Source organism: Xenopus tropicalis, chromosome 8, assembly GCF_000004195.4.
Source record: "Xenopus tropicalis strain Nigerian chromosome 8, UCB_Xtro_10.0, whole genome shotgun sequence".
NCBI classification, from domain to species: Eukaryota; Metazoa; Chordata; class Amphibia; order Anura; family Pipidae; genus Xenopus; species Xenopus tropicalis.
In genome coordinates this window covers 114,480,515-114,498,638 of record NC_030684.2, presented here as the reverse complement: position 1 = coordinate 114,498,638, position 18,124 = coordinate 114,480,515, and the positions used below count along the sequence as shown (strand labels likewise).

General features: G+C 43.3%; 1 protein-coding gene across 1 annotated transcript; it reads left to right on the top strand.

The window, feature by feature from the left end:
• Positions 1-663: 663 nt before the first annotated feature.
• inafm2 (InaF motif containing 2) lies at positions 664-4,418 on the top strand. The gene has a single exon (XM_012969679.3). It carries the CDS (start codon positions 1,036-1,038, stop codon positions 1,930-1,932), a length of 897 nt encoding a protein of 298 aa, XP_012825133.2. The 5' UTR covers positions 664-1,035; the 3' UTR covers positions 1,933-4,418.
• The last annotated feature ends 13,706 nt before the right edge of the window (positions 4,419-18,124 follow it).

Sequence of the window (18,124 nt, the reverse complement as noted above, 5' to 3'; positions counted from 1 at the left end):
ACAATGTTAAATCTAATGGGCGTTATATACACACCTATGGTGGAAGTAAGAAAGGGTTGATGGAAATTGCTTTGGGCTGGGGCCCACTAGAAGAACCTCTGGTACTCTGACCTGCCTGCTTGACACTGTACATTGGATTTTGGATCTATACTACTATACTAGTCATGGTGCAACCAGTCTTTTAATGGTAATAGTTTTGTAGTGTAAAATCACCTGCTTTTGGTATGCATAAATTAAAATACCTACAACACATTAACCTATAAAATGAGAAAAATATCAGGCATTTATTCTATGTCCCTCACCTATGTAAGTGATAGTTGCCATGCAAGCCCAGTGGCTTTATATTACACCATTATGTCAGCATGTTGCCTAACCGTAACACAATATGGCACCTGCAAAGGAATGCATGTTTATTAAGTTAATTGTCCATTTTCATTTCTTAGTGCACTTTAATGTATTAGTCATGCAAACCAATTCGGCTTAAAAGTAACTTTTTTTCTCAATGCTTTTGCATTAGACTGATTTGCTGAATGATGCTGATTGCTTTTCACTGGGATGGGGATTTGGCGTATGGCTATTGTCATGGTAACGGTTTGCTACCTCACCTCAGCATCATTACATTGCCCTTTTAAGAGCCCCCCTCCTCCTCCCCCTTGCCTGCTTGTCTTTTGTGTATCTTGCTGAAGGAAACAGCTCAATTGGTTCACGAGTGAAGGAAGGTTTTCGCTGAAGATTAGGATGGATGATTTTCTTTAAAAAAAAACATTAATGCGGCCGGAGCACAAGAATGCTGCCAGTTGAGGCTGTCTAAGCCAAGAGACCCAGGGAACAATTGTACAGAAGGGATGCCCATTGTTTGAGCCAATGATCATATCAGCCAAAGGAGCAGCTACATCCTATCAAGAACCTGAGATGAGATTAGCATGAATTTCCCTTGGCTATTTCCCTAGTGTCTGCTTTGAAATTGGTTCTGGTTGATTGTGATCCTTCAACACAGACAACGCCGTGGAGCCCAGAGCTAAAATCAGGAGCAACATGAAGGACAAAGACTTCATTGGCCATATGGAGAGGGGGAAGCCTGCTACTTATACAGGGGACAAGAAGGCAAAAATGGCAGCCAAAACCAACCAGAAATGGGTAAGACTGGCCACTGTTTTTGCTTACGTGCTGTCAGTATCCTTGGCTGCTATAATCCTAGCCATTTATTACAGCCTCATATGGAAACCAGTACGATCCGGCGGAGATGTGGGAAATGGCCAGGAGGTATCAACTTTTTCCAGTAATAGCACAACTGTTGTATTTGATGAAACACCTCTCGTCATCAATGCAAGTGAGGATTCAGTGAAACAGTCATCAGTGCGAGATGAGATCATTGCTGGTGATGTGCTAGCGGAACACTTGGAACCCTTTGGGACCACAGCACCAACATTAAATCATCAACATGTCACAGGGTACAGGCTGCTCGATGAAGGCACCTTTTCATCACCAAACGAACCTTTGGGTATAAATAGCCATTTTATTGGAAATGACGATATTGCAACTCAGCCATCCCCCAGCCTCAATACTCATGTGGAAATAGAGGCCATAAACCCAGACGCAATACACATTAAAGCAGAGAGCAGCACAGTGTCTGCAGAGACCTTTCCTGACACACATTCTACCCCTGCAGGAGCAGACATTTCAGAAATCCCTACAGATCCTTTTATTCAGCTCGACCAAGACCCAGCAGGGTATGCATCAGGGCAGGACATCACAGAAAGCTTGCATTACTCAGTATCTCCTACACATATGAGCAAGGAATCAAGTGGAAGCGAAGGTCTGGAGTCATTAATGCATCAGGCCAGTGAAGCTACAAAAAGCCATAGCCCCCAAGGCTCGCCAGATACTACGTCAGCCTATTCAGGACACACCACTGCCGCAGGAGGCTTATAGGAGTCATTGATAATGATTCTTCAGGGAACATACAAAGCCTTCTTGCTTCAGTAATGAAAAATAGAGACCACTGGTGTTTCTAATGTTATTTATAAAATACATTCCTCTTCCCCTACTCCTCTGTTTGCTGCCAAAATGTTTATCTAAATGGTATAGAACAAATATTTTTGTTATCAAATGTTTTGTCTTTTTAGAAATAATGCAGTGTTCTACCAGACTTTCCCATAGGGCCCGGCGGCCCTCTACAGATTCCTTTATTTTTCTCATTACTAAGCTGGTCTGATTCGGACTGAATGGAAATGTGGTCTCTAGATTCTATTTAAAGGGGAGTAAACCTGGAGGGTGCTCAGGTATGTCCGGGGTACAATCTACACTCACCAAAATCATTCATGAAAAGGGCTATTGTGACAAATGCCATGCTTGAGCTTTCAGCCTGGTTAGCGATTAAACTATTTCTACTTCCTATAACCGTTATTGTTTGTATCTGTGTATAGTTTGCACAATTATTTGCAGTTGCACCTGAAAGTAGATTGACTCATTTATCATTTCCAGCCAATGATGAAAATGCATATTTTCCCTAGTTTAGTTGGATGCCATAAAGGAGCATTGCCATTTGGAATGACTTCAGTGGTAAAAAAAAAAAAAAGAATATGGGTCTTGTGAATTTCACAAGATAGGTGCAAATTAGTAAGGCCCAGTGACACTCCAAAGGGGTCTATACTGCTCATTGTGTGTTGATACTTTTAAGCACATCAATAGACTTTTTATACGTATTCACAATATAGCATGTTATATTAATATAAGTTTGTTACTTTTGGGGACTCCCTATGAGTCGGCTCTGACCAATAGCATCTTGCTTTCAGCAGAGCCTTAACCCTGTAAGTGCTGAGTGCCAGCAGTATTACTCCTCCTTACGGGATCAGTGGAAGTTTCAGGGTTAAGTTATTTGTTCTGCTGAAGGCCGGCTTCTGTCAGTGAGTGAGTCTGGCTGCCGCCTCCTGGCACGTACACAGGGATGTATGTCTCACAGCAAGGAGGCCGTGCATATTGTAAAGTTCTCATCATCGAGACCCCTGTATGTAATAAACATGTATAAAATAAACACAAATCATATATTAAAATGCATTTAATTATACACACACAATCGGCATAATAAGGCTTCATTTACTTCAGCTCACTGCAAACCACCAATGGTTTCAAGAGACAGGGTAGGTCGACCAGAGCTGGAGGGAATTAGATTGGACACCAACTAGTAAAGAAAATGTAAACATTTCACAAATAATTTATTTGTAATTTTATCAGGGTCAAAGGTCAAATGCCCTCTGTCCTTCCGCAAGCAGCGTTGGGCTGGGATGTTTTGTGCCCACCCAGGGCTGTCACCCAAGGGCTCACCACCCTAGCCATGGAGGCCCAACACCTCCTGTTGCTAACCCTACCCTATAACTCCTGCTGGTGATTATTCATTTGTCCCGCTGGCCCAGTCCGACCCAGACTGCAAACCTGTTAATGAATATTGCACTGAAGGTGCCACACAAGATCATTTGTGGATGGTCATTATTTTAATGTTTTAGAGGTTTTGAATTCTTTTTTGTTCTACATATCTAAAGCTTAGCAGTCACCCTGATGGCTGGTTGTTGGGCTGACTGAACCTAGCAATAAGGCATTTTTTTCATTTTCAAAAGGTAGGGTAATCAAGCCACTACATAAGCAAATTAATACAGCCACAAGGGTGGGCTGTGCCATCACTGGGGCGGGGACTGGGAGCAACATCAATCGATAATTGGCCAATCGTTGCATCAATCTTCAAGAATCCTGCCCAGTTTTCCAAATTGGGAAAACCCGGGAGGTAGTTTTGACCTGGACAGCCCTACCGAAAACCAGGCTCTCCAGGTCAAAACCGGACAGGTGGCAACCCTATGTGATACCATCATGGCTAAACCGGCCCATGCATTTTATAGTGTGAGCATTTAGGCAAGGAAAGGTCACCAAACAAGTTGATCTTTTGTCAGTTTGCTTGGTGTACTGTATCTGTATCTGATAGATGCAGTTTTCAGCCAGGGACCCTCCTGCCACGAGGCCTGCCATAGGGCCCCAAGATTTTTGGGGCTTCTGCAATGATGGGGAGACAGTATGTTCCTGTGTATTGGCAAAAGGACTTTTGTGAACTCCACTATGTTTCTTAAAGCAGTTGAGTACACAGGGAGGGGAAGGTAGGTAAAGAAATTTAGTTTGGACAGCCATACTTAACTAAATATGGAAAAAAAACAAAGGATATATAACCTATAAATAGTGATTGGAGACATCAAGGGACCACACTACCTAAATGTACTCCAGTCACTAGAAGATTTATACCTGATAAATATTGATATTTTTGCAGACCTCAGAATTAGTTTTTTTTTTTGTTTTTTTTTTGTTTTTTTTTTAAATATGACTTTGTTAGGAAAAAAAATGTGAACAATAAAAACTCAGAAATATTTTGATTTGTATCTTAGTCCCTATTATTGTGTAAGTCTTTTGAGGCATGTACTGTACATACAGAGCGATTTGGGCCCATTACAGGTACATTTGCTTGATTCATGCACATTAGTTTTCAAATAGTGCCATTTCTCAGGGCTTTGACCAGGGCATTCTGGGACATACATTTTTTGTATTTGGGATCCTATGAACAATGTTCATAGGCAGGCTCCTGGGTCACTGGTGGGCAACTGTTGCACCCTGGGCTAAATGGCCTGTATCTGTTCACAGCCATGGCTTAGTTATGGCTACTGAAGCATTGAGGGCAGCTTGTGGGCAGTATATATAGCACTACTGCTGTACTTTTAGGTAAACAACATGGCAATTTGAGCCCATAACAGCAGGGTCGGACTGGGGTGTGCAGGGCCCACTGGGACTGTCACCCCCCCTAGCAGGGACTCCTCGCCCAACCCCTTCCGAACGTGCCTACAATATACTTTGGTGTGATCAGGGAAGGGATCAGCAGGGGAGTGACTGTGGGGATGGGTTCTGGGTTGGAGGGGCCCACTGGGTTTTTTCCACCAGCCCAGCCCTGCATAATAGCACTTTGCACTTGCACTTATACATGAGCCCCATTGTCTTTTATATAGAGTTTCCAGAAGAGTGGCCCACGAGTGTAATGTGGAGTGGGTGCCAGTAGAAGCCATTATTACTTATGTTGCTTTTATAATAATGATTATTACTATTAAGAGATGTCTATAAAAACCCTGTGTATAACATATGCACATTTGAATTAGCCTATAGAGTATGGCTGAGGCTGATTCGTGCTAAACACTCTCTCTGATGCTTGGGAACATCGTGCTGACTGATTACAATGGTCCCGAGTCCCCAGTCACTTACCTCCATCTCATTTTACTTAATAGAAATAAGGTGGCAATTAATTGCAGCATCTGGAAACAGGAGTTGCACGCAGGCTTACAGATCCCCTGTGCCTCATCATCGAGGCCATCCGGTGCCCATGGGGACATACTTGTGGCTCTGTCATTTTAAGCAGAATCACTTTTCAGTATTTAAGACTCATGACCCACTCTTAAAGAGATCACGCAGTTGTTCAGGGTGCAACACATGGGGGCTTGCTTGCTAAAATGCCATTTTTGTTTTCCATGTCAAGAAGAATTAAATGTGAGCTGGAAAATCCTGTACCAGTCTGGCAGTTTGCAACTAGCTGTGGGATTGCTTAGAGAAGAATAATAAAATCCTTTCCTCCCAGGATGGCTAATTACAGTCAACTCCGCCTTCTCACCTGCTGCAGCTTGATTTAAAGGCACACTAATCCAAACCACAAAGTGCTATCATATTAATCAGCTACTAGTAATAGTCACTGGTATGGGTCATGTTCTAATGCACTTATCAGGACAGAGTGAAGGCATTGCTCATGGAAGAGAGCACTTTCTCAGGCACAGCACTCTTCCTGTGAGTAACGGCTCAGTCTATAATGAATCATAATGTAGGCTATTAGACAAGTAAAGAAAAACAAAGTGTGCCATACACATCAAAGGGGGGGTAACCTTCAGGTTAACTTTTAGTATGTTATAGAATGGCCTATTCTTAGCAAGTTTTCAATAAGACTTCATTTTTTATCTTTTTATAGTTTTTGAATTATTTGCCTTCCTCTTCTGACTCTTTCCAGCTTTTAAAAGGGGGTCCCTGACCCGGCAGCCAAAAACTATTGCTCTGTGAGGCTACAATTTTATTGTTATTGTTACTACTTAGGCCCTCCTTCATTCATGTTTCTGCCTCTCTTTCAAACCAATCTGATTGTGTATGGTGGCCATTAAATAGAATCCCAGACACATTCATAAAAAACATAACATAGACCACATGTGTTCCTATAAGATTCTTAAGACCAAGGCAGCAGCTTATTGACCTTCGCTTAACCTAACCTTACTTAAGAGGTGATTATAGGCAGATAAAAATATAAAAACAATCAACGCACCAGAGGTCACCCCTTTAGATTAGAGGAACGGAGCTTCCATTTGAAGCAGCGTAGGTGGTTTTTCACGGTGAGGGCAGTGAGGTTGGGGAATGCCCTTCCTAGTGATGTGGTAATGGCAGACTCTGTTAATGCCTTTAAGAGGGGCCTGGATGAGTTCTTGAACAAGCATAATATCCAAGGCTATTGTGAGTATTGTGACTATTGTTAGTATTAATGTTTGTATATATAGTTTATGTATGTGGACTCTGGTCTTTTTTCAACACTATGTAACTACATACTTGTCCAATACCAGGGAGGTTAGAAAATGCCACTAGGCAAGGACCACAGCAGTGAATTGGTCCAGTCCTGTCCCAACGGTGTATATAGGGCCTGCATTACCATCTGATCATTGGCCTGTTGATGGGCAAAGATGCACTCATTTGTTGATGCCTCTGTAAAAAATACAGATCTTTATGTATATGCCCCATTTGGGTAGGTAAGCACTGCCATACTGCTTGCCTGGTCTCAGTCACTATATGACCCCTATGTGAGGATACTGTAGTCAGGCTTTGCACACACTCACACTGCTCACAGTAACATTAGAAGGCATGAACATCCCTATTTACCCTGCAGCGCTGAGAAGGTTAATGTTTGCTGCCTGAAAACACAAAATGTTCCTCTGACATTGAATTATAATTTACAGCTATGGCCCCGGGGTGGAAACAAAGTGCTCGAGTCACTGCTTCCAAGGCATTAATTATAAGCAGTAGAATGCGGCGGGGAGCGGAGCTGTGTTTATGTGCAGGGACAGATAATGCATCTAGTTCTGGCCTAGCGTCATCGCTTGTTTCTGGGGCAGGCAGCTACTGGTGTTCATTATCAAAATGGTTGGGAAATGTGGGATTAAATGTGCTCTCTTCAGCCATCTGGGGAATATGTTATTTTCCCATAGAACAAAAATATTTTTTTTTAAAAATTGACCAACTTAAAGTAGAAATTCTGAGAGTTTAGATGATAACAGTGTTGGACTGGGACCCCAGGGACCCACCAGAAAAGCTTAGACCATAGACCCACTCTCTAGACTATTATTCTCACCCAACCTCTTTATTCTCCTAGTCTCTTTTATTTACATACTAGCATCTATTCTTCCATCTATTTCTCTTCTTTGTTCCCATTCAAAAAGAGGGAATGACCATGAAACAGGCCAAATCGTCAGAAGCAAGATGGCCCACTGACACCTGGGCCCACCGGGAGTTTTCCTGGTATCCTGGTGGGCCAGTCCGACACTGCATGATAAGCGTCAACAAGCAGAATAAAATGACTGATACTATGGTAGCTGCTATGGTAACACACCCATGTTAGTGCCTATAGTAGTACCATGGCTGCACTACCAGAGCAGTGCCTATAGTAAGTCTGTATTCCTGAACCTTTAAGTTATAAACAGCATGCTGTGACATCAGAATGTGTCAATTATAAGGTTATCATTTGTAGCACGGTTCATTGTAAAATGCCAGCACTGCTGCATGGATAGAAGTGATAGCCATATCATTTATTCTCAATCTAAGACCAAACTATTTTGTAACATTGACTGGTGCTCCTTGTCCATCCAGTGACTAATTCCATAACGTTTACTTCAGCATCATGTATGCCATTGATTAGTGCATCATGGTGCAACACCTGCAGTCCTCCAGATACCTGCTATTATTGTCCAACAGTTGCCTGTGCCAGAATCCTTTATGTATTATCATACATGATGTAACCCCCTACTGCTAGATAAAAGGATAATGCAAGTGGCCTGGAGTTCTATGGCCTAAATAAATAATTACAATTATTCTGTGTACATTCTAAGATTCTTTTATTGTATTATTGTATAACAGTGGGGGGTGCATTTTATTATTCTTCTATAGGGAAAGATATACTAGCGCTTACAGTATAACTGTATCATTAGGAATGCACAGACATCACAGGAGCGGTGCAAGGATTCTGGCTTTCCTTCTATTGGTGGGTTGTGAGCAGCTATTCAGTCATGTAGGACTCAGTATGCCGGCCTGCTGACTGACACAGGAAAAGGTGTATCCCACAATGGTTAAATTAAATATGATGTCACTCACACTTTATATTTATATATCAGTCTTGTGATGGTATTGACACTCTCCCTCTAAGGCGGATTAATTATAGCAGGTAGGCTGTAGAACTGGCAGTGTATTTCTGGCAAGGTGCATAGAAACAGAATCATTAATAGACATCCACTGCCTTGGTATGAGAGAACGGGGGCAGAATGGGTGTCAGCCAATGCTAACAAGTGACAGATCTGTTAGTCAGGCACATCCGCTGCTTTGTCTCACTCTTGCTGTGCCCCGCAGACGTATTCACACCCCTATCAAGTGGCATTATTCCAAGATTAAACTTTATATTCATATTGCTGACTTTATTTAAAGGAGTAATTTACTAAATATTGATATATATAGCGCATATATAAGGATATAAGCTGGCAGGTGTTAACATGGTTTCAGCCATTTTGGTCAGAGGAGGTAACAGTAGGTTTAGGGCATTTGTTTCTCCTAATAGAGATGGAGGAAACAAAAGGCATTCAGTCTGCCAGAGATCCATGCATAATTCCATAACAACTGCTTTGAAAATGAATATGTTTTCACATTTAGGCTCCATGCCTTCGGCCAGTGTCGGACTGGCCCACCAGGATACCACGAAATCTCCCGGTGGGCCCAGGGGTCAATGGGCCCTCCTGCTCCTAACCATTTGGCCTGCTTCATGATCATTCCCTATTTCTGAATGGCAAAAGAAAAAATAAATGAAAGGATAGATTCTAGCATGTAATTAAAAATAATAGGATAATAAAGATGCTGAGTGAAGAAAGGAGGATAAATATTTTGGAGAGTGGGCCCATGGTTTAAGATTTTCTGGTGGGCCCCTGGGGTTCCAGTCCGACACTGCCTTCGGCACTGTGTTGGGCTGAGATCAGGTGGAAGTTGCAAAAGGCTCTGGCCAGAGTCATAACTTGATTTTCCTGGGACCCCAACCCACCCATTCCCCACCCCATGATACTGCTCTGTAACTGACCCTGGCAGCTGTGCTTGTAATTCCTGTTCCTAATAGCAGGTAGTGCATGGCTCTTTGTCTTCACCTGGGGTCAGGGGTGGATATGCTTGGGGAGCATGAAGCATAAGGACCCAGTAAGAAGAGTGTGCCCTAAGGGAACCAACCCCTTACAGAAGTCAAGAAACTGGGATCCCATGAATGAGATGAAAGCAGAGAGTAGAATTATGTCTGGAACACTCTAGGGGGTATGATCTAGACAAGTTAGCTAGCAAGAGCAATATCAGCATCTCCTCCACTAAGGAGTTTGGAGATAATTGTCCTGGGCGTCACCTGCCTATAGTGAAGGGGCACTCAGTGAGGGAATCAGGCTAAATTTAAACACTTGAGAGGCTTCGACCAGACAACTAAAGGATATGTCTGTATGTGCACTGGTAATCTAATTCTAATCTTCCTCGCAAGGACCAAACATGGAGGAGTTTCAGCTTCCCTGTCTAGCTCAAGAAATAACAAGCCATAGATTAAAACACTAGGCTAGAAGTATTTTTGGCACAAGCCCTATTCATTGAACTCATGCTGTCCCTTTAAGGGGGTTGTAAGCAGTATCACCCTTCCTGGGTCCTACTCTGTTCAGGGCTGCCATTGTTTTCAATGCTACTGTGGCACAGTGTGCGTTTGGATGGGAAGGTTGTGCCAGTAACACAACTGACCCCATATTTCTAAGTCTATATGAATGTTGCGGTGATTAGACTAATCCCCTAGAGATACATAGTTAATGCCTGTAGCTGACATGGGACTGATATTAGCATTCATAAAGGGGAAGTTAACATCCTAGGGGCACAAAAGAAATTTCCTTTTCAAAATGTCTTATTTCTCCTCCTCCTCTTCACTGTCAGCTTTAGGAGAATGAATGTTTTCTTGGCTAAATCTCCAAATTATTCTGTATAAAAGTTTTTTTGTGATTCTGCTTGCATAGAGGAAATACACAGGTATTCAAAGAAGGTGAAAAACAAGAGAGAAATCTATATAAAGATCTTATCTGGCTATCTTTCAGAGTGCAGGAAGGAACGTGTGCTGCCTAAGCTATGAATAGTCTTTATAAGCCAATAAAGTGACGTTTGTTTACAAGGAGTAGGGCCCTGGAATGTTTCGTGGGGCATTGTGTAACCTTTCCTTTATTAGGGAATATTTGGTACAGTCTTGGCAGCCGGTAGACTGTATCTTCATAATAATTAGCAGCTAAAAGTGAAAGGTAGCATCGTTTCTTGGGAAATTGCTCCTATCAATGCACATGCCTAGGGCTCAACATTGAGAGGGCGTTAGGTAGGTACCTCTTCTGCCCACCCTTAGTCTGCAATCACTTACCCTTGGCGTTGTAGTGACATCTCTCCCTCCTCCGTCCGCGGTGTCACTGAAGGGGGCCAGAGGGGGACAAGGTGGCCAGCCAGGTTGCCTAGGGTGCCTGGATGGCTTGGCCTGCCTCTTGGTAGGGGCTGTTTGGGCCTCTGTGTATTAGGAATGCTGGGGACTATTTTGTCTCTATATTTCTCACAGTTTATATATTTAGTGATATTACTGTGAGTTCCTCAACCTAAAAACAAACTCATGCTGTGATTGGGTCTGGGTCGGTGTCCCACAAGCCCAGTCCGACCCTATGCCTTATGATTTGGGTGCATATTCATATTAATGACAGTTTATGGAGTTCTACTAAACATATAGACACACAGAAAATAAAGGTGGCCATAAACGGGCCAATTCTAGCTGCCGATATCGGTCCCTTAGATTGACTCGGCAGCTTATCGCCCATGTATGGGCACTAACGACGGCCTGCCCGACAGATATCGGGCCTGAAATTGGTTCTAATTCGATCGTTTGGCCCCAGGGCCACATGGCCGAATTAGCCTGCATTAGCCTGATATCGCCCACCGTGGGGATATCAGGAGAAGATCCGCTCGCTTGGCGACCTTGCCAAGCGAGTGGATCTCAGCGTGTATGCCCACCTTAAGTCCCATAGTGCAGGGGATCTTGGCTTATTTGTACTTGCATAGTCTCTTGACAGCAGGAATAAACCTCTTCATACTGTATATAATGTACAGCAACAGAATATAATATATGAAAGATTAGCTTGGAGCCAACCATGTGACTAATTATCACAATTAACAATGTGTCTGCTATTGGCTCAGTGGGCTCAGCTGGGAATTCTGCCGGGTAAATAAGATCATATATGGGCCGGTTCCATTATCTCTAGCAGCAAGTCATTATTTCCTTCCTATATGAAGTCATTGCTTCTTCCTGCATTGGTGTAATTATATAACCACAGGCTACAGAAATGAATGAGCTACCAGTTATATAGGGCCAGAGTGCCCTGCTTTGTGGGGGGGTTGTGGCCTACCGTGCAGCAAAGGGGATACTTACAGAATTAGTATTTACTGCAAGTGAATGACATCGATGGCACCAGCCACTTTGCTAATTACCCAACCTTTAACCTATTGAACCTGTGGCTTTCATTATGTAGTATACTATCTCTAAGGGGAGAAGAGAATACAAATATACAGATCTCCTGATACAGCATAGCATATAGCAATCTATACAACCCACCCCCAGGCATTGTCAGCGCTGGGGAATAGAGTGCCAGCTCTTGTGCGACTTTAGGGCTCTGGCACACGGGGAGATTTCGGGAAATCGCGCCGCCGCGTGTGCCATCCCGCCGGCGACTTACATGTTCGCCGGTGGGATGGCAGGTGAAGGCAACTCGGGGAGATTAGTCGCCCGCGAACAGGGAGTTTTGTCGCGGGCGACTAATCTCCCCGTGTGCCAGAGCCCTTAGATCCCACCATGATTTAGAAATTTATAACATGCTGGATGATAATGAAAAGCTGATTTATTATATTACTGCAACAGTTTAATTGGCAGCTTCCCATTCCCCTGCACAAGTCCCCCATTTAAAGGGCAAGTTAGGTTCCCTGACACCATGTTAGATGCCTCAGCCAGGGGCGGGCCAAGCCGACCGGGTGCCCTAGGCAATCCGGTTGGCCACCTCGCCCCTGCACCTTTCTCATTCGCCCCCCCCCCCCCCTTTGGCGCGCATGCGCAGTTGAACGCGGTGGGGGCGGGGTTCACGTTGCGATTTGATGGATCATTGCCCCTACCGCGTAAGGACAAGCAGCAGGGGCAATGACTAAAGAGAGCGGACTAGGAGTAGGCAGGACTGGCTGCCTGGCGCCCCCCAATCGTTGCGCCCTAGGCAGCTGCCTCTTCTGCCTACCCCTAGTTCCGGCCCTGCCCTCAGCCGGAGAGAATTGAAACAGACCATACTCTCATAGTTTGGTGTGCAACTGTTTGGGTTTCACCCTTTAATCCACTGGCCCATTTCCTTACAAATAGTCAGCAATGCAACAGGATATACAGCTTTGCTCATTATATACACTGTACACCTTATATACATCTGTATAAAATGTAACTCTTTACATACCTGAGCACCTCTCCTGGTAAAATATCATTATACATATACATATATATCAAAAGTGAATTAGCTCTGTCTCAGGAGAAAACAGATGTCTGTTTACAACCGTGTAATAGTCTACAAAATAAAGACTGCTTCTTCATCTAATAAATTGAACTCAACCCTTCAGCTGCTAGAATGGAGGTGTTTATCTTGTGGTTTTATTTTTCTGGACTACCTTTTCCCAGAGTCATCCAATAGCCGCTGGCATAGGAGCTTATCTCTAAGGGCGGGCTGTCTAAATGGAGGCTTGGGCTGGATATGGCCCTCCATGCCTTCCACAGACTTCTCCGTATAATTTTATTATAATTTGACCCCCCCAAGCACATGGTACATGGCTGCCCTGAGCCAATAGGGGCTCCTTGTTTCTCTGCTTTTCTAGCAGCGGAAGTGTTAACTGAGTTTGGAAAAACCCATTACATAATATATCCTTGTTCGGAAACAATACACTGTCTAATGACCTGCATCCCATTCACCTCAATAACCTAATGATACTACATTATGATCCGAATGTAGGAAAACTACACTGCTCAAGTACTGGAAAAGCAGTTGAAACATTGATGTTTGACCAAAACAAAGAAATGTTACAAAAAATGCGTTTTTTTTCTCAGTAGAAACTTCCATATCATATAGAATTGTAAGTCCCTGATTTTTTTTTGTGTGAGTATCTAATAGCCTGATGTTTCCATAGGAGAAGAAGAAGATGAGGCCATGGCTAAGCTGGGGTGCCTTCTGGACTCCAAGAAAAGGTAGGGTTGTGATTCGAGTGCAGGCTCTTGTGTTCCTTCTTACCCTTCTTTTGTGGCTGGAAAGGCATTTCCAGGACTGAGTACACACGGACATGTGTATGCTTGGGTTAGCTTGGCGCAAGTGTGAGACGCAGCAGTATAAAGAAGGCTAGCCATAAAGCACAGGTCAGGAATGGCCATCTCCATACATGCCAGAGCTGCAGGAGGTTGTATTAAGTTTATGTGCCTATTAGTGGAAATACGAAGCAAACAGCTTTATATAATTGGTTCTGGCATTAGGAGCTGTGCCAGGGCATCGACCAAACACACGTCGACATGCCATTCAGCGGCACAGGATTAGCATGCAGCCTATTTATCAGCACATAAGCAGAACATTCAAATTAGAGACTTAAATATTTAGGAAATGTATGACATGCATCAGCATTTTTCAGATGTCCATGTGTACACAGGCTTGTCTGTTAGGGACAAGGAAAACAAAAGCCATGAGTTTAAGCCATACACTTGACTTTAGGTCCTAAACACTAATCCCTCTCTTTGCTGTTTAGAACAACATGCCCTGATCTGATGAACAGCAGTTTCAGTTTTCTTGAACTTCAACCCCCAGCAACCTGCAACAGTCAAAGGCTGATACCAGGTCCATCTAAATTGGTTGTGTGGGCCTTTTATAGAGTAGGACTGTTAAACCTATGGCTCCTCAGCTTTTGGTAAATATAGTTCTCTGAAACCCCAACCCCAGAGGCTATTATCCCACTGCTACTATAGGCACCATCTCTCCCTACTATACCTACTATCCCACAGCCACAGTCCCTTCCCAGAGGCTATTATCCCACTGCTACTATAGGCACCATCTCTCCCTACTATACCTGCTATCCCACAGCCACAGTCCCTTCCCAGAGGCTATTATCCCACTGCTACTATAGGCACCATCTCTCCCTACTATACCTACTATCCCACAGCCACAGTCCCTTCCCAGAGGCTATTATCCCACTGCTACTATAGGCACCATCTCTCCCTACTATACCTGCTATCCCACAGCCACAGTCCCTTCCCAGAGGCTATTATCACACTGCCACTATAGGCACTATTTCACCCTGGTTTACCTGTGTTGGTTGCGGAGTTAAAAAAGCATTCTCCCATTTTATGGTGACTCATTGAGGCTGGTAAGGTTATGGGCTGTGGGCAGTTTTCTCTACATGTACCCACCTAAAGACAGCTACAGTTGGCATGGATGCTGGGAGTTGTAGTTTGACAACAGCGGATGTGACTTGTAGTAGGCATTTCTGGGCTACACAAATTCATGGTGAGCTTTTGTACAATACATATTAGATATAAGATCCTTGTTTTATGAAATTGTATCGGAAAACCTTTCAACGTTTCTCTGTTTAATAAATTATAACCAGATTATCCATATATTGCAATGTGCCTTTTCAATATGTTAATATACTTTGTCTGTCCAAAATCCAGAGCCAACTTAGCTAGCAGTACACCTCATGCCGGAAAGTAAAATAGACAATAATGGATGAGGTGAGTGATATCATTTTAAAGCCATTAAGTTTCGAGGATAACAGAAAAGTGATAGACTGATGAATGTGGTGATTTGCTGAATATAAACACCCTTCACCATCTGAGAAAGCCAGCTTGAACAACAGAAATGGTACAGAATCCAGGTATGACTATTACCAATAGCTCACTCTGGCCCAAAGTTGGCTGCTGCTGAAACTCCACGTTTCCATTATAATCCCCCTGAGAGGCAATGATGTCAGTATGCTGTCCATTTTCCATGCATATAAGGATACAATAGTTGATTTAGATGAAATAGTCCTACACTTTTGGCTATCTTTTACGACCATCCTTTCTGCTCTTCTCCAGGTGGAAGGGCTTGGTCTCTGCTATAGTTTCACCTTCATCTTCATTTTCAGGCTCCTTGTTCTTTTGTGGGATGAAGGCTTCAGTTGTCCCTGTGTATTGCTCCCTGGCTTGCAGACCTTGATGACCAAACCTGCCCTCTTCTCTTGCATTTCTCATCATGGGACTTGGCTCCTCAGCTCTTAAGCCATCCCTGTTCTCTGGAGACCTCTTTGCACGACTAAGCGCCTTCATGGAGCTGGTTGTGTCTCCACCGCTGACAGAAGCAGAATGGTCGGGCTGCGGGGATGTGGTCTCATTTTGTGGTAATATGGTCACTTCTTGACTAAGGTTAGCACTGCTGCTATTGCCACGACTTGATGTCACTGGCATCCATATTAAGCTGTAGTAGATAGCCAAAATTATGGCTGCCATTGATACAGAAAGAACATAGGCAAAGACGGTGGCCAGTCTCACCCATTTTTGGTTGGTTTTGGCTGCCATCCTTGCCTTCTTGTCTCCGGTGTAAGTGGCAGGTTTACCTCTCTCTGTGTTGGGCATGAAGTCTTTGTCCTTCATTGCGCCCCTGGCTTTACCTCTGTGCTCCACTGCTGCGTCTGTTGTGAGACAACTCTGCGACTCTGACAGGACAATGGGAGGGTGATGACAGTCAGTAGCCTGGCCTCTTGGTGGTCTCACTGCTCGTTGCCTCTTCTCTCCTTAGCTGAATCATTTCCCCGCAGACACACCGCATTGCATCACCATCGATCCCCACTCATCCGCCACCATCAGGCTCAGCTCCTGTGTAAGCCTGCAATGATTCCGGCTAATTCTCCATGTCTTACTCTGCCTCAGCTAATGAACTTGGTACAATTAGCACAGGATTAGGACAGGCCCGTAGCCTCCTCTCTGGCAAGCAGATCTGCTTCCTTCAGTGATGAGCTCCGCGCAGCTCCCAAGACATAAACCCACATTAGAGAGGGAGGGGAAGGAAAGAGACGAGAGCTCTTAAAAGGGAAATGCACATCCAGTCAGTGCTGCTGGGCTGGGAGGTTGAAGATCGTTGTTATGGCAACGCTGACAACTTGCCAGGCCTTGAGAGGAGGGGTTAATTTCACATCAAAACAGAAGGGTTCCTTAAGCAGCTGTACCACTTACAGGAAGAAACGCGTTAGCTCCTTTGCCAAAGTACTCAGCCTAATTACTGTCTATGTGATGTGCAGCATAAAGGGCAGAGAAGGCATTTGATCTATGGCCCCAGCACCAAAAGTCACCCCACGAGGAAAGAATGATGTATTATGAAAATGTATTTATAAAGAGCCAACATATTCCGCAACGCTGTACAATAAATGGATGTATACACTGAGCACGCAGCTTACATACAAACAACCACTAACCTACACGAGAGGTTAAGAGGGCTCTGCCCAAAAGAGCTTACAATCTAAGTATTGTTATGAAGAGTCTAAACAAAATTAGTTTGCAGAAGTTGCTACATTTTTACAGTATAAATATTTTGTGTATATATATACACTGTGTCAGAATTATCCAAAATTTAGTGTCCAGCTGTTGGACTACAATTCCCATCATTCCACTGAGAGCTTAAATATATATATATATATTCCCTGTAGAAAGAAGGCCCCTACCGGTGTTAGTGGTGTGGGTTAAGGCACATCTCATGTATTTAAAATCAACTAGGAAAATGCCCCATCAATCCCTTAGCTCCCTTGGTGTTTTTGTTCCTCGTGTGGATTTGTCTGTCTGTCTGTCTGTCTGTCTATCAGCTTCTGTAAGGTTTCCAGTGATTTTTCTGATACCCTGTAGAGGGCAGCCTTGCCTGGCTAAAGAAATCTGTACTGTACAGATATTATCCACAATGTTTGGGACCTGGGGTTTCCAGATAAGGGATCTTTCCGCAGTTTGGATCTACATACAACTTAAAAATATTTCAAACATTAAATAGGCCCAATAGGATTGCCACCGTGCAGCTTAGTTACAATCAATAATATTGTTTTATTATTAAAGAGAAAAAGGAAATGTCCTGTTTTAAATAAGTTCAGGTTTGTAATAGAGTAAAATATAGAGGTGCAGTGTCTCTTCTTGTTCCTTTTAAACTTATTATCATGTTTCTTCTATATTAGATTATGCACAGTCAGGCTTGTTTACACAAGCTGGGAAAATTTGCACTTGGGCAGTAACTCATGAGAACCAATCAGTGATTAGCTTTGCAGAGATGCAATTTCTGGGAACACCAAACCTTGACCAGACAGTCCTGTCCAAACCATACCCCCAGCTACACCTACATCCAGTTTATAAATCAACTGACTCCTGATTAATCCAGGTGATATAAATCATATATATATATATATATATATATATATATATATATATATATATATATATATTATATACATTATATAAATGTTATATACATTATATGTGTACAGGTATGGGATCCGGAAATCCATTATCCAGAAAGCTCTTATAGAAGATTTCCTTTTTCTCTGTAGTAATAAAACAGTACCTGTACTTGATCCCAACTAAGATATAATTACCCCTTATTGGGGGCAGAACAGCCCTATTGTGTTTATTTAATGGTTAAATGATTCCCTTTTC

Coding starts and splice junctions, on each gene's coding strand:
- inafm2 (XM_012969679.3), top strand. CDS start 1,036: ATGAAGGACAAAGACTTCATTGGCCATATGGAGAGGGGGAAGCCTGCT.